The 16,611-nt window shown below is 40.0% G+C and overlaps 1 protein-coding gene across 3 annotated transcripts in view; it reads right to left on the bottom strand.

Moving 5' to 3' along the window:
• Positions 1–2,954: 2,954 nt before the first annotated feature.
• The window catches only part of SHCBP1 (SHC binding and spindle associated 1), a 110,442-nt gene continuing 96,785 nt past the window's right edge, over positions 2,955–16,611 (bottom strand). For all 3 annotated transcript variants that reach the window (XM_030581264.1, XM_030581265.1, XM_030581266.1), the window contains 5 exons: positions 11,655–11,786; positions 7,824–7,942; positions 6,972–7,058; positions 6,460–6,601; positions 2,955–5,092 (listed from right to left, as the gene is read on the bottom strand). In XM_030581264.1, coding sequence (XP_030437124.1) covers positions 4,764–5,092; positions 6,460–6,601; positions 6,972–7,058; positions 7,824–7,942; positions 11,655–11,786 — 809 coding nt within the window. In that variant the 3' untranslated portion in view covers positions 2,955–4,763. The remainder of the gene's footprint in view (positions 5,093–6,459; positions 6,602–6,971; positions 7,059–7,823; positions 7,943–11,654; positions 11,787–16,611) is intronic.

The following is a 16,611-nucleotide window of genomic DNA, read 5'->3' as shown; positions in this document are numbered from 1 at the left end:
CACACAGACTGAGGAAGCAATTCTTTGTTAGCTCTTCCCCATGAATGGGTTTACAAAGTTTTAAGGGAAATGTATGCTGCACAATACAGATGCTGTGATGAAAAGCCAAAATGCTCATTTACCTTTTGCATCTCAAAACAGGATTTGTTTCACTGACAATAGTGTTAAGACATAAGCACAAAACCAGGAATAATTCTTTTTATTAATTTCAGTGTTACCTAGCAGTGTTGACACAAAAATAATGAGATGGTTAGTGCTGCAAAAATTAAAACCTTATTTCAGAAATAGTGACTAGAATCTATTTCCCAAGCTTGCAACTGAGTATCCCACAGGGGTATTAGACACAAAACAGACTCACAGATTTACTGAGACTGCAGTTTACATATACGTGGAGCCCTACAATAGTCCTGGGTGATAAAGTTAAGCAGGTTGGTGCTAAGCAATTTTTGCAGACAAAACATCTACAAGCCGCTCTCACTTACAAAGCTGACTGTGAATTAAAGGCCAGCTAACAGTATTTTATTAAGTACACTTGACTTTTAACAGAATCATTTACTTACATCTGCAGTGTTTTATGTGTACCATAGAAAGTGCAGTAGGATTCCAATTTACACTGTTATAATTTGTTAGTCTCTGATTGGATTCACTTGTTTTAAAAATAGTTCTGAAATTCAGCACATTCTTTATACTCTAATAAAAATTCATCTGAATACTGAGCTGCACGACTAAGCATTTATCAAGGGCTGGGTATATAAAGATTCTCCTTAATGTAAACAAGAATTGTCCTGGACTAAGATGCAGAGGTTTGAGCGGCACCTTGTTTTTCTACTGTGGCTGAGCAGGAATTCTGTACATATTCCAGTTTCTTGCCACTCTGTACTCTCATTTTCTCCTTTCAAAATTGAATCTACTCACACCATTTTCACTCATCTGCACGCTGCTCATTGAAATGAAATCCAGGTTCAATAGAAGGAAGTGGCTTACTGACATGCCTCCATACAACTTCCTTTACAGGAGCAGCTTAGGTCTTTGGATGGGCAGTAGGACACTAATTCATATTGCCCCCATACCATACTGTTGGAGCCCCACTATCTTTAATGCATTTATCCTCAACACCCCTATGAAGTAAGGAAATGCATTATCTCCCTTTACAGGTGGGGAATGGAAACAATCAGGAGATCTGGGCTCAGTTACTGACTCTGACAAGAATTTTGACAAGCAACCTCAGACAGTCACTTAATCGGTCTCTGTCTTGGTTTCCCAGCTGTATAGGATACTTCTTCAATTCTACCAGTCTGTGGGTCTTTAGCGTTTAAGTTCATCAGGGCAGTGACTATCTCCTACCAAATTTACGTACAGAATATTGGCCAAGAGAGGTTAGGGGCTTTAGGTAAGTGATTTCTATGCTGGCCAGGGATATTCCAGAGAACAGTGCTTGTTAAGAGTGCTAGTGTCTCTAGTTTGCGTAGGTACAGCCTAACCATGCCAAATACCCCTGTACAAAACCGCACTTTGACTATTCAAAACTTGGAGACTGTTTATTGCACAATCAGTCCCTGTCTACAAAGGCCAAGGCCTAACAGGATTTATGTTTAAATATAGTCCAGAAAAGCCTGTTGCGGTAGTATTGTGCTTTTGCTCAACCCCTTTAAATGATTGCAATGAATAGGGAGGCATGGCAGAGGGAGGGTTACTGAAAATGTTTTCCTCCCTGGCTGGCAAGGTGGCTAGAGCCGAACCTGTACCCCACCCTAAGCACACAACTAAATGATCCTTATGTAAGAAGAGGTAGACTCAAGGAAGGAGGAAAGGCATACATTCTGGGGCGATGGCCATGTCAACTACAGTCAACAAGCCAAAGGCTGGAGGCCATGGCAGAGGTTCCTAGGCTTACATTAAATGTTGCTACCTCTTTACTAAGAGTGAGCTGGTTTTCAAGGGTGCGAGGTTCACTCTATCACAACTCTGCTCCCTTTGAAATCAATGGGAGTTTGGGTAAGGCCAACACTGAGCTTTTAAAAATGCCACCATAAAACATCTTCTGCCTGGATGAAACAAGAGCAACCCTCTGAAGAGTTCTTGAAACCAAAGGTTTTGGCAGCAAGATGCCATCACGCAGCAGTGTAAGCACGAGTACCGGGGAGGCAGATTATAAATTGGGATGCAAAAAAATAAGTCACACTATAAAGCTGTGAGACTATGTTCCTATACCACATGTCTCTCTCTCTTTCCTTCCCCATCTTATTGGGACCTCATTTAGAGAGAGAAATTTAGAAGCCAGGGGCAAACTGCACAGCTCGGTGAATCAACACGTACACAAGCAATTGTTCTGGCCCAGTGAAAAGTTCTTGCTTCCTCCTATCTAAGCACACCTACCTCAGAGAAAGCAATCTGTGAATGAAGGGCTACCAAAGGTAAAATAAAGAGGCTTTCATGTTTCTTGGGCAGACACATGCATGAACTGATAGAGATAATTGAACTCTGATGAGCAAATCAAGTTCTATACATCAGTCAGCCTGTATCCGTGAAGTATTTAGTGTTCTGAGGTTTAAAAGTACTACACAGATGCCAAATAGCAACCCACCATTTAACAATTTAGTTTCTGTAACAGGCAAAAAGGACAAAGTCCTTCTGACTCAAGTGGCAGTACTCCGCTTTCCCATTTGCTCTCACTACACGTATAGACCCCCATTGGCATCAACTCTTGTCTCTGGCATACAAAAAGCAACTGAGTAATAAAGCAAGCATGTTAAGAGACTATTGTCTTAGTAGTTTATCGCCATAAATTTTCCCATTTAAAAAGAGTAAAGGGGCAAGATGTCAGACATTAGATAGCTTTAAAGTGAACAACAGAAGAGAGAAATATCATATCTAAACCAACAACTTTGAAGAGACAGATGGGGTGGGGAGGAGGAAAAACTACAGAACTACAGCCTTTTTGCACCAATTCTTTAATTAGGAATACAGATTAGAAGTTAGATATAAAACCACACCTCTATGTGCATAAATCTCCATGAAGAGTAAAATGGTTTGTGTGACATGTATTATTTAGAGATAGACTACTGAGTCTTAGAGTTAAAATACTCACACCAGATATATAATCTTAGGCCATGACAAAATTTCCGTATATTTGTTGACTAGCAGAAATGCTATCCTCTGTGCCTAATGAATTAAGATAACTGGAGTGCAACTGGGATCTGTGTGGCATTCAATTCTCAGCAACAATCAATGGAAATTAAATATTAATTTGGGTGTCTTAAGTGGAAAAGCATGAAAAAGGTGGGATAGGAAAGCAGGGAACAGCAATAAGTTTTCTACAGTTCCACTGACAGTGCAAATTACAGTAAGCAAAACATAATGCTGACAAAAATCTATAGGTTTTCCTTTTTCCTTGGCACCAATGACTAATTGCATAAAACAGATTAAGGTATTTAATCACTATTTCATTGAGGTTGGAATGAAAAGTGTTAAATAGTCAAATCCACATCAATTTTTCAACAAGCTGTGCATTTCATTTCTTGTTTTACATTGTGCTAAGCTATCTTCTGAAGTTTTCTGCAGCCTAACATTGAGAATACTTGATCATCCCTTCATCAGCAAGCTGCGTTATTTGACATCTTACAGGAATTCCAGGTCCTCACTCTCTTTGCTAGTATTCCATGCATTCTAAATTACCAAAAAGCAAATCTGTAGATCTTAAAGGACAACAGGATAAGGAATGTCAATAAGTTACACCAGAAAGATGCTATAGGAGTTACGGGACTAAATTCTCATTCAGGCAGTCAATGCAAGTTTTTCTTCAAGTTAGGACCAAGTAAGAATGGAAGACACAGGGTCAGCTCTCAAGTTAACCTTGTGGAGCAGAGGTGACTGCCTGGCAGGATTAGATCTGATATGCTTTGCCTTTGTTTTATTGATAAAAATTTCCATGGTCAGTCAAACTACATTTGTGATAATATTCCATTCCTTTCTAAGAATATGGTCTGATGCCACAAGTAACATGTTTTATTACTTAAAAAGCATTGTGTTACAGATCTAAAAATATGACAAATACAAACAAGTTACTTTAATTCCTTTTCATTTAGAAATTGTTGCAATTCAGAACACTACTATGGCTAAAGAAAAGGGTACACTGATTTTTAGCACTAGGCAGTACAAGTTACACACACATACACATTGCTTTGAGCAATACCATCTTTTCAGATGTTCAATAGATTTCCTAATAAATCCTGTAACTATTATACTGGTAACCCCCAATTTCTTAACAATAAATAAGTGATTGAGTAATACCCTAATTATTAAAAAGCCTTTAACATACTAATGAATTACCATGCCAGTATTACATGGAAGTCAGAACCACTTTGGGCACAGTTAAGAAATAGCATGGAGGGAGCTATATCATTGCAGCTGTTGTCCACCCTCCATTCTGGTGCCTAAGGTTTTTTAAAAAGTGTTTTACATTTAGTAGTTAAATAAATACTATAATAAAAGTGAAGTACATGGCTGGTAAAGGAAGAGCTTGTGGATCAGCAATGTTCATACAAGGTTTCCACATTGGAGTTCTGTTTTCTACATTCGCTACAAGGAAGGAACTTCACATGTGCAACATGCACACTGTTAAAAAGAATAAATATTCTTGAATTCCATCACATTCTGGCAACATAATGGAAAGCAGATGAGTCCAATTAACTTCTCTGAAAGTAGCAGTGAACATAACAGCTTGTGCAAATCATCTACCCTAATGGCACTGCAAGTCAGGAGAGTCAAAAGAGGAACGTGCCAAAACTTCCTTTCCCATTTCGTTTGAACTGATTGCCCACAATAGAAACAAACATTTCCTGAGACATTATGTTGTCATCGGCCTCTGTGATTCCCAGTTCACTCAGCCTTTTCTTGTGCATCTGGCTCTTCTTTACAGAGGTAGCAACAAGTTCATTTGCAATTTCACAATTGCCTTCAGTTTGTTCAGAAATCTCAGCTCTCTCATGAAGCTCCAGTTCATCCATTGCACATTCATGTAGCTCTGGATGTCCCAAATCTTCTACGTTTTCTGTCTCACCATTTGACTGGATAGTCTGTGTATTTCCTAAATCTGAAAACAGCGATGAAGTTATTACAGACTGTGCAGATGCCTGGAGGAGCTGAAGTAATTGAAGTGTCAGACTTGGAACACTTTGAAATGTAGGATGTTTCTTTAAGTCTTATTAAACAATGAAAATACTCCCCATATTGCAATAACAGTTTCAAGTATTACATAGTTCAGCTACATCAGCTCTTGCCGATAAGAGCTAATTCTTACAATGCAAACACAAAGGTTCAATATATACAGCACAAAGAACAAAGTCAAGTGGCAACTGGGATATCCAATGACAATCCAGCACAAAGAATTAAAATGTAAGAATAAGCTTTCAAGGTGATTGCCACTGGAAACAGCAAAGCGGCAGTGAATATTTTATGAAAGGTTCAGGGGGAAAATTCGTCAGCTTCCTCTTATCACCCCTTCCAGATGCAATTTTAATGATAGCCCCATATATTCCAAGTATACGAGTGTGATGCTTAAGAAAGAATCTGGAGACTTCAATTACTCAGAGACAGTCAAGTATTTTAGAGAGATCTGAATGGGGATTAGACATTGCAACTGAGACGTTAGTATCTTTCTTTGAAATAAGACATGGAAAGTACAGTTCTCAAGTGATACTTATGGTGGGGAACAACTACTCTGGGAGGAATAAGCTAGATCCAACAAGTCTCATTTCTGTTCCATGGTGGAACAGGAGAGCAGAGGATTAATATGGGTAGGAAAGGGTTGTGGGAGGAATATGCCCACTTTCTCCCTGACAACATGCCATTTTGTGCGTGACACCAAGTAGTTAGTTCCAGTCCTGCAGGATCTGGATAGTGGAGCAGATGGGTCCAGTAGGCAAGATTCAAGTGGAAAGCTCCTTTTCGTCACTGAATAGCTACACACCATTTAAGATAGACTCAGATACACTGACCCAGACACTTGTTTATAGGGGAGACAGTTGGAAAAAGCCTCAAGCACAACTAGGTGGAACAGAGATTAAAACTCCTTTTATTGCAGAAAGTCTCATATTTTAAATGGCTAAACAGTCAGGATGTTCTGAAAGACCATCATGTGAGCTGCCTGATACAGGCTTCCAGTGCCCAGAATAAAAACTTTTACAAGTGCTTTGATATCATTGGATAAAAAAGTGAAACTGAAGTGCAAGCAATTACACACATGCAACCTGCAGCTACTCCTAAACATTCCTTTGTAATAGCTGTGATCTGGGAAATCTCAGTCCTCTGATAATTATAGGGAAGTCATATTTTTCTCCTTATTAGAAAGTTTAAGACTTTCTGCCAAGTTATATGATGTGCATTTTCTAAATATTTTACAGAAACAAATTCACCACTACATTTAGACTCCTATTAAGTCACTAGAGTAAAAAAAAATACCTTCTGAATTTTTGGCAGCAATGTCTTTTACATCAGAGGAAACTGTAGGTTTAACCAGGACAACTCCATACCCTTCATTATTATGGATCACATTGTTCACCATGGTTATCTTGGGACTGTCATAATGCTCGTCTAAGAAATCCTATAGCAGAAGACAAACGTAAAAAAAGATTTATGTAGCAATATCTCAGAAAGGTAATTTCAATCCAGCTAGAGATTGTCTTCTCTAAAAACAAAATACATAAGAACTGAATCTATTTGTATATTTAAGGGACAAATATAGTCACCATTTTCCTTGTTGCAGCCATGAAATAGAAGGAATAGTTTACTGTAATAGACAAGAATTCAAGTCTACTGCTATCAGTGTTATCATTCCTTGTCTTTCAAGCAAGTTAAAATCAAAAAATAGACACATCATGAGGTAACTAACTAGAATAGTTACTGGTAGTAGGTACCAGTCTGAACAGGTGTGATCTTGTAACTGATCAGAGAACATTCCATCTGGAACTCACTTTTATGAGGATTCCCTCCTTGCAGTGGTGTATGCCATTGTCCAGCAGGGTACATGTGCTACCCGGATATATTTCAACACCAGCACCCTGTAAATTAAAGAGACATATCATAAATGAGTCAGCAAGTTCCCAGTGTAACCCATTACCCCAAAGCGGGTCTTTGTCTCTACCTAGTGGCTACATGATAAGAGTCTATTTCCTCCTGTTATAGGGCTTAGTAAACTAAGTCAGGTAGCAGATGCTCCTGGTTCACTGGCAATGCTGCTATCATCACACCACAAAAAGTTCTGCTGGGAAGAGATTGCATGACACATGCAGAGATGTAGTTGATCTTTAATACACCGCACTCAGTCCTAGGAAATCCAGTGATTTTTTGGTGATGTAACAAAAGTGTTAGATTTTGATCATCTCTTTGTAAGAATCAACAGGCAACATGTTCAAAAAAAGGCAGTTCAGTTGGAGAAAGATATTAGTTTAATGAGAGACAAAAACATTTAAGGGGCACAAAACAGAGGCTCATTTTAAGAACAGCCTTATCCCATGATTCATCTCCAAGAATGCACTTGGAGTTATTTCATAACTGACTCGTTATTGTTTGATTTTCACGGTGTCACATGCAAGTCAACATGAGTCCCCATCGTAGAGACATATTACTTAAGAGGTTAAGAGAATTCTCTGATTTCTTAAACACCAATTATATTTAGCCATCTAATGCAAGATACTGGTGGTTTTCTAAAGAATCAAGGAAGTCATCGTCTTTCCTGATTATGAGTCCCTATTTGCCAGCAGAGAGCTTCATTTTATTCAAGCTGTAGTTTTGTTTCAAATAAATATTTAAAAGTTAGTTCACACCTTGGCACCATACAGATCAGAGTTCTTCATTAATAGCTCTGCTGATGTCCGCACTGTAACACCTGTAGTTTCACACTGTAGCACACAGTTCTCGAGTGTGGTTTTCCCATGGTGAACACCTGCAATCAAAGATACCCAGTGTCAACATTAGAAATCATTCTAAAAGAAAGAGTATAATGGCTGATCTATAACAAGAGGAATTTTCTGTTCATCAGGCCAGACAGATACTGTAATGAGGCCATATTAGATTAATATCTGCTACGGAAACATTTTTTCCAATAAGACTTCAGTGGAGCCCGAGGTAGATACTATCATTCAGCCTTTTTAACGAGTATGCTCTTGAAAGTATTTATTTTCTGGGTAACACACCAACAAAAGTTAAATGGAAACAAATTTCCATACACATTCAGGGACACACTGTGGCAGTGCAGTACTTTCCAGCACATCAGCAGCATAATCCGAGTCCAAAACCAGGGAGGATCAAGGCAATGTATGAATGATCCTCCAGTGGCAGATATTCAGTGAAGAGGCTCTTCTGCCTTACACACACCCGCACCTCGCTGCTTGCTTCCACTGGGGAAAGGTGGACAGCCAAAGCAAACGGGGCACAGCTAGGACCATGCAGATTCTCAGTTGTGTTTTCAGCCCCCGCCCTATGGCCAATGCAGCCCAACCAAAAGTCTGAGTACTCATCAGGCTGCTCAGTCAGAGGACAAGGAGACCAGGACCAGCCCCACACAGAGCTGCAGCAGGATCAGAAGTGTGTGAAACAGCTTTAAAGTTAACACTCTTGAGTCTGACAATGGATAGTGACAGTCTGTCTGGCGCACAAATACCATGATTGGGACCACAGGCATGTTTGCTGTATACCTAGCCTGCAAGATCAACTGACCTCCTGACATACTTCAGAAAGTCTGAAATAAGAAAGTGCCTGAGTATATGCCCGGATGGCCAAACCGTGGCTTGGGAGTCACACATGACTTATCATTCTAGTGTGGCTCGCAAAGAGACTGGGGAGGTGGGGAGAGCTCAGGACTTCTGCCTTGCAGCAGGGTGATGGGGTAGAGGATTCTGCTCAGCAGAGAGTGTGGGGGGGGTCTCACGGCTTCAGCAGGAGCTGGGCTGAAGCCTCGAGCCCTGGCAGGTGCACCCTGAATCTTGAACATCTGAAGATTGTCATATGTGGCTCGGAGGGTCAGTAAGTTTGGCTACCCCAGTACATGTGCACATGTACCCCTAGACATGCGACATGACCCAAATGATCAGACAAGCAAAAATGTGGTAAAGTTTTGCCTTTACACCTTAGTGGATAATTTTCAGGTTTCGACTTTCAGAAGATTAAAGCAAATTTAAATAGAACTCCCCTAAATTTAAAGGAAACAATGCTATCAAGTCGTAAGTGTTTTGATCTACAGGGGGGCTTAAAGCCAAAGAGTTCGCTTTCTGCATAACTATTGCCAAATAACTCCAAGTATGTGTGCTAATGAGCATGTGGGATGGTCATGTTAATACAATTATTGTGAACATTTACAAATGGGCCAGTACTCGGGAACAACAGTTATCTGATAAAGTGATCTATAAATTTGGCTTGGGCACATTCTCAGTCATAGGAGGAGCTCTCAATATTACCGCCCACAGCCAACAGAACTAGATACCTGCTGGAAAAACTGTGGTGAAAGTACAGGAATAGTCATTTCTTCCAGCCCTGTGGCTCTAATAGCCGGCTGTGCAACAAAAGGAGGACTGGCCCCTCTCTTATTTCATCATGTGTTACCACCTCTTAAAGTGTTCACCCACTGGCACCCAAGCAGAGCTTCACCGACAAACATTTTCATACGTTTTCCAGCATGGGGAAACTGTGTCATATTGTAAACTGATTTTGTTCAGTGGCTAACTTGGAAAAGAGGACAACTGTCTAGCTTTGTTGGATTTCTCTCATTAATTGCATGGTTTTCACAAGAGAAAATAATTCAGAGTAATGCAGTGCCTTGGCCTAATCCCACAAAGAAAGTCAGGGATGCATGTAACACAGCAAAACAGGATAAATAGAAGCTCTTTTGCAATAAAAATAAATCTGTTATCGTCTATCTGAGACCAAAGCAATTACGCACATGGACGTTCTCACATGCCAGTGTACACGTTGTAACCCTGTAGACGTGATCTGGATTGCACATTTTTTTTGGTAACTAAATTAATTCAGTTACACTGATGAAAAAACCTAATGTAGAAGCACTTGAACTAATGCTAACTGTGCTTATACCAGTTGCTTAATTTCATTAAGTTCTGAATTAAGCTAAATCAGTTTAAATTTGCTTATAATAGTGGTTTGCACTGGTATAACTAGAACAAATAGTTACACCAGTGCAAATTTACAAACATAATCCAGGCCCTTTGTTGCAAAGGAACCATTAAAGGAACATTAGCCTCAGATCTACCCTTATGAGTTATGATTTCTTTAAATGACAGCAGTGACCTCTCCATATCAGCGCTGATTCCCTTTCTTTGTGGAGATGTTTTACTTAAGTCGATAAAATATGAAACACCTACATGAAGGTGCTAAGCACTTTAAAGTGATATTTATTCCAATCCACCTCTCTTAAGTGAAGTGTTAATTAGCATCTTCCCCAAAGGCAGAAGGGCAGGACCCAATAAATTTATCTTCAGATGGAACTAATTTTTCCTTAGATGATCAAAAGAATTGTCTGAGTGATACTATGTTCCAAGGACTGATGAAAATAACAGCATGTAATGTAGCTTGGTTTTGCTTGCAAAAAAAATGCAGATTCTCAACTGAAGGGTTCACAGCATGAGAAAAATCGTATTAACCTGAGTCCAGGACAGGCAGCAGTGCATTCTGGGGAAGCAAAGGGATCAGGTTCTTGACTGCTGGACAAGGACAACAGGAGAGGCCAAGTTATGTGAGGCACAATAGCACAAAGCTGGCAGTCAGAGGGAAGGGAACAAAAGGAAAAGATAGAAGGCTTAGAGCTGTAGAACTGACGTGCCAGCAAGAAGAGTAGGGAATGGGCCTACTTGATAGCCACATAAATATTGTTTGAGGGAAGGAACAAAAGTATCTTGCTGAGCCTCAATTTGAATGTGCTGTCAGCAAGCAAAGGGGTCTGTGGTGACTAAGGAGAAGAAAGATTGGTTCAGCAAGTCAGATATTTCCAAGGCAGTTCTCTTTGCCAGTAAGGCAAGCAGGTTTCATTCACCAGCCAAACTGGAGTAGGCTATGTAGCAATTTTTAGAGGCAGGCAGACTTAGCAGCTAAATTCCCTCTAAACTGCATGGCCGCAGCCCTCCCCACTGGCCCCAGCAGCCACGGGAGAGGAGTCCCTCCCTCAGTCCTGAGCTGCTGTGGCAAGAGAGGGCTGGGGGAAGTCCTCTCTCCCCACCGCAATCCCAGGGCAGCCTGAACCCCAAACCTCTCATCCCCCACCCCACCCCAGAGCCCACACATCACATCACCTCCACATCAGTGCAGAAAAGAATTCATTCCGCACATGGACTTAAAAATTAGAGGGAACACTGCTTAGCAGAAAGGACAGTTTGATTCGATTACTGTTTTTTAAGAATGAGAAAAGGCTTGACAATTTAAGATGGCAGTCAGAAAGTTCAGAGGCTGGGAGTTCTTAAATTCCAAGTTCTTAGTAATCTAGGTAAAGAAATATTGAAGGTCTGATGTTTATACCAATAGGGATCCCTTTACTGTGTACTTTTGCAAGCTGGTAAGAGTGTAATATTGAATGCAGATTTACAGATTAGCAAAGCTTTAATTCCACCAGTAATTATGAAAGCATAAAAACGGACAAGCACTTTATTACTTACTTAAGATCCCCTCTACAGCATCATGCTGAACCAGCTTCAAACTAGAGAGTCTTATATTTGCCCCTGTACAGTCAACAAAGTTGTCTCCTTTGCCCCTCTTTTCAATCACAACATCATCTGGCAGGCCATACCCTGAGAGGAAAAGTTTAGATAAAGGAAAAAAAATTTAGTGTTACTGTGGTTCACAGGTGGACACAGATGCCCCGTACACATTGCAAGATATCAAAATTAGAGTCAAAGGACTGTAACTTGTGTTCTATCATGGTAGCAGGTTTAAATTTTCCACACATCACTCAGGCCACCCCCAATACTCCCTCCTACATCAGCCTTCCCTAAATTGGCAGGAATCCCACCCCTGAAGCATACAAGGAAGGTTAAAGTCTTCCAAATGGCTGCTTCACTCAAACCACTACTGCCTCACTGCAAAGGTTTTGAGGCGGAGGGCTGCACAAAAACAACAAATTTCATCCATTGCACTACTGACTTCTGTATTTAAATGAAGTGGGTCAAAACCCTTGACTGCTGCAGTTTCCAGGAGAATTCAAGTAAAACCACAAACTTTAAAGCAGATGATACTGATTCACTAAACCATCCACTGATTTATCAGCATGTAAAGCCTTTATTACTTGTATAGTAAAAAGATAAAGCGTATTGAAAAAGTTTGCACTAAGTTGTAAAGAAGTCAGATATAAACTAATTAGGTCTCAGAACCTCTGAGGGTAGATGAGAAATACAGAATCACTTCCCCCACCACTGATGTACAGACCGCTCCTAAGTGCCAGCTGATTCACAGTGCATGGCAAGCACACAATTTGGGACAGGAAATGAATACTGTATCCAGCTGAAACATACAACACTACAGAAACTGAAAGGAGAATTGTTACCCAAATGCAAGGATATCATGGTTAACATGCTAAGAGTGGCCTAGAGATCTCTAATGACCAGTCAGGGCCTGCCCCTAAAACATGTCTAAGAGCAAGAAAAGGCTTGGGTAGAAGGTGGGGACTGAAAAGGTTAACATTTCCCCATTCCTCCTGCTCCAGGACATCTGTACAAAGGGTCTCAAGGATCTCCTCTTTCCATGGGACCTAGGGAGCGCGTAATTATTTCTAACTTAAAAAAAAAGGGGAGGGGCGCGACGCTCTCAGATATATTGTTAAGTTGAAAGGACTCTCTCCCTAAGGGTTTTAAGAGGTTCCGATGTCAGCTGTGGAGTTTTTAAGTGTGGAAAACCCATTGTACAATCGATCACCCATCTGCCATCCCACCACATTCCATTAATCACTTTTCCCTGTAGGACTTTAAGACACCTGCACTCTATAGAAGCAGTAGTCTGAAATTTAGAGAAAAAGCTAAGGTGGGATACACTTGTACATGTGCCGTCACCCAAATATATTTTGTCACTACACTAACCTTTGCCCTTTTCATGTGTATCGGTATTTACAGATACTTGGATAATTGGCAGCATGTGCAGCCTTAATGAGGACTAGGAGATCAGAACTGTAGGACTGGAAGGGACCTCAAGAAGTCAAGTACCACCCCTTGTGCAGAGACAGAACCAGAACCATCCATGACATGTTTGTCCAACCTTTTCTTAAGCACAACCAATAACGGGGATTATAGAACATTCCTTGGAAGCCTATTCCAGAACTTAACTATCCTTATAGTTAGAAAGTTTTTCCCAATATTTAAAATAAAGCCCCTATATTGCAGATTGAGGCAATTATTTTGTCCTACCTTCAACTGACCGCCATACTTTTTCCATCAGTTACCTCTCCCCTTCACCCATCTTCTTTTCTCAAGATTAAATATGCCTAGTTTTTAATCTTTCCTCATAGGTCAGGTTTTCTAAACCTCTTTTCATTTTTGCTGTTCTCCCCTGGACTCTCCCCAATTTTTCCACAGCTTTCCTAGAGCATGGCATACAAAACTCCAACTCGGGTTCAACAGTGGCAAGTGGAATGGGACAATCACCTACCATGTCTTACATGGCACTCCTCTTAATGCACCCAAAACATTAGCCTTTTTCACAGCAGCAGCACAGTGCTAACTCCTGTTCAGTTTGTGATCCAGCAGTACTACCACCTAGCCAGTTAGTCCTCATTTTGTAGTTGTACATTTGATTTTTCCTTCCTAAGTGAAGTACTTTGCACTTGTTTTTATTGAATTTCATCTTATTGAATTCAGACCAATTTTCCAATTTGTCATGGTCATTTTGAAGTCTAATTCTGCCCTGAAAAGTGCTTGTTGTTAATATTAATTTATCTCAAGTACCAGGGCATCTTTAACCTTTTCAGTGAAGTCTGAAGTAAAATAGGCATGAAACACCTCGGCCTTCTCAATGCCAATTATTTGCTCTCCTTCCTTGTTAAGTAGGGGACCTAACGCTTTCCTTCATCTTCTCTTGTTCCTAGTCTATTTATAGAACTTCTCTTCTTATTGCCTTTTATTTCCCATGATAGCTGTACCTCAGCCATTCGGATTTGTCCTTACAGGCTTGTGCTATTCTTTTGTACACTTCCTTGGCAATTTGTCTATGTTTCCACTTTTTTAGGAGTGCTTTTTGATTTGCAGGACATTAGAAAGCTCCTAATGGAGCTAACTGGCTGCTTCCTATTCTGCTGTTCTTCTGATGGCACTCAGTATGCAGTTTGGGTAGTCAGGATTCTGTAAAGTATGTCTGCCTGTGGACTGTGTGTGATTGTACAACAGCTGGAGTTATTCAACCACTGTACAATGAAGAATTAAACATTTAGTATCTCTGATGGAATGAAGATTATGGAAGGATAAAGTTGTCTTGGTTTGTTTTTTCCCCTGAGACTATCATTGCAGCAAAGGCAAATTTATCTGGGTGCTCGAACTGGGAGCTTCATCACAAGCGGTAGGGTTTCTTCTAAATGTAGTCTAAACTCAATTCCCTAGTGCGTCTTGGAATGAATAAATAAATAAAGGAAGGTACCTATACAATTAAGTTGTGTTATTCCTTTGACAAATTTTCCCATCCCCTCATGCCAAGAAAGCTATCAAAACAGTATTAACTACTTGGATTAGAACCAGTGAGATTTTACTTGATGCCCCTCTTTAGGGCATTTTCAGCAACTTCTACTACTAAACTTTCCCCCAACACAAGTCCATATACAAAGATTACTCATCCTGACACTTACTCATTGTCCCTATTAAAAATAAAAAAACTTACTTATATATTTTGTTCCGTAAAGCAGAATGGCTATTTCTATTCTATGACTCTAATAGGCCTGTTACGTCACCTCTTGTATTACCATTTTTTCAAAGACAGGACAACATCTGTCATAAATACCACCCACCAGGATTTCAGAACAATACTATTCTCACTGATAAATAAAGCAATTTATTGAGGCCCTTTATCCTGCAGATGTATTGCATGTGGGCATGTATATCTATATAAATCAAACACATACCAGAGAGAAAGAAAATTATAATCATAAAACAAAAAGAGGCAAGAAAATATAGTAGGGAACAGCAGGAAATTAAACTCCCAGCCTTTTTTCCATTAGGAAGTTTTGACAAGATAAAGAAAAATTGCAGCTTAAACAGTTTCTGAACAGCCCACAATGATGTATAGGTTATTATATAACAAACTGTATCCTAAAGTTGTTTGGCAAACTGTTAACAGGTGTACATGCCTGCAGCTCAGGCATTACTGGGAAAGAAACAAGGATGCAATGTATCCTAGACAAGGCAGGAGCATTTAATTTTAAAGCCATACTCAAAAGCACAGAAACATTTGTTGAGAAAATATCATAAACATGTACACATTGCCTATTTGGTTCCGCAAAATAAACAGAGCTCTGAACCCATAGCCAGTGACTCCCTTCTCTATTCTGGTCTGTATGGTATAGCATCACCATTCACACTGCTAATTTGTGCACTACACACAAAGCTTCACACTTCTCAACAAATATTTGAATGCAACACGCTATAAGGTCTTGACTTGTTCCTTAGTTCAATAAGGTTATACACAACCTGTGTTGTGCGAACAATCTTCAGAATAACCCTCTCAGGCAGACTAATAACCTCTATTCTATAAACGGGGAAAATGAAGCACAGAAGTGAAGTGGCTTGCCAAAGGGCACACAACTGGCAGAGACAAGAATAGAATTGAGGGCTTCGTAGCCACCAGCTTAGTCCACTAGACCAAATTACCACTTATTAACAAAAGCCATAAATATAAAATGCAGAATATTTACTAGCATAGGATCAAGGATCATACTATGTTATATCACATGAACCAAGTACATTTTGCAGTGCTTTCTCCTGGCAATGAAGAGGAGAAATTAGCTTCCTTGATGATTCACAAAAATCAACTAATGCGTAGTGAGTCTTCCTGGTCAGTGTAATTAAGTGAGGTTCTACTGTGCGGATAATAAAGAACCAAAGGCTTAGGTCTACTGTATACTCTTCATATTTTAGAACCAATGCTCTGCAATTTAAATACAGAAGTTACCTAAAAGTGACCTTTGTGCTCGTTAAATTAAGTCAATCCTTCCTTGAATACTCCTGCCAGAGTCTGCCCGCTAGCTAAACAATCAGCCAGTGACAATGATTTCATCCAAATAAATAGTATGAGAAGACACTAAATTGGGGATAAATGTATTCTTCTGAAGTCCTATCCTGGCCCATTTGCAGCTGTAGCACTCTCATCCTTCACAGCACAGCCGCCCACACACACACCTCAGTATGTTTGAAACATACTCCTGGCTCTAGCAGCAGAGCTTCTGCAGGAATGTGAAGGCATTTAAGTTAATAAACTCCCAGGCAACAGACCTCTCCTGACGTTAACAAGTCCCTTTGCACGGCTCAGTTTACTTTAAGAAAATGGACCAGTTAACATTAATTTTAGGCTCTTCCACACTTACAAGAACCTTCTACCTTATCTTAAATCTTAACTGAATCAAGCTATACCAGGGAATCGCTATGG

The sequence above is a fragment of the Gopherus evgoodei genome, chromosome 12 (genome assembly GCF_007399415.2).
Source record: "Gopherus evgoodei ecotype Sinaloan lineage chromosome 12, rGopEvg1_v1.p, whole genome shotgun sequence".
Taxonomy (NCBI): Eukaryota; Metazoa; Chordata; order Testudines; family Testudinidae; genus Gopherus; species Gopherus evgoodei.
The sequence above is the reverse complement of the archived record's forward strand: the minus strand, read 5'-3'. Positions and strand labels throughout refer to the sequence as shown.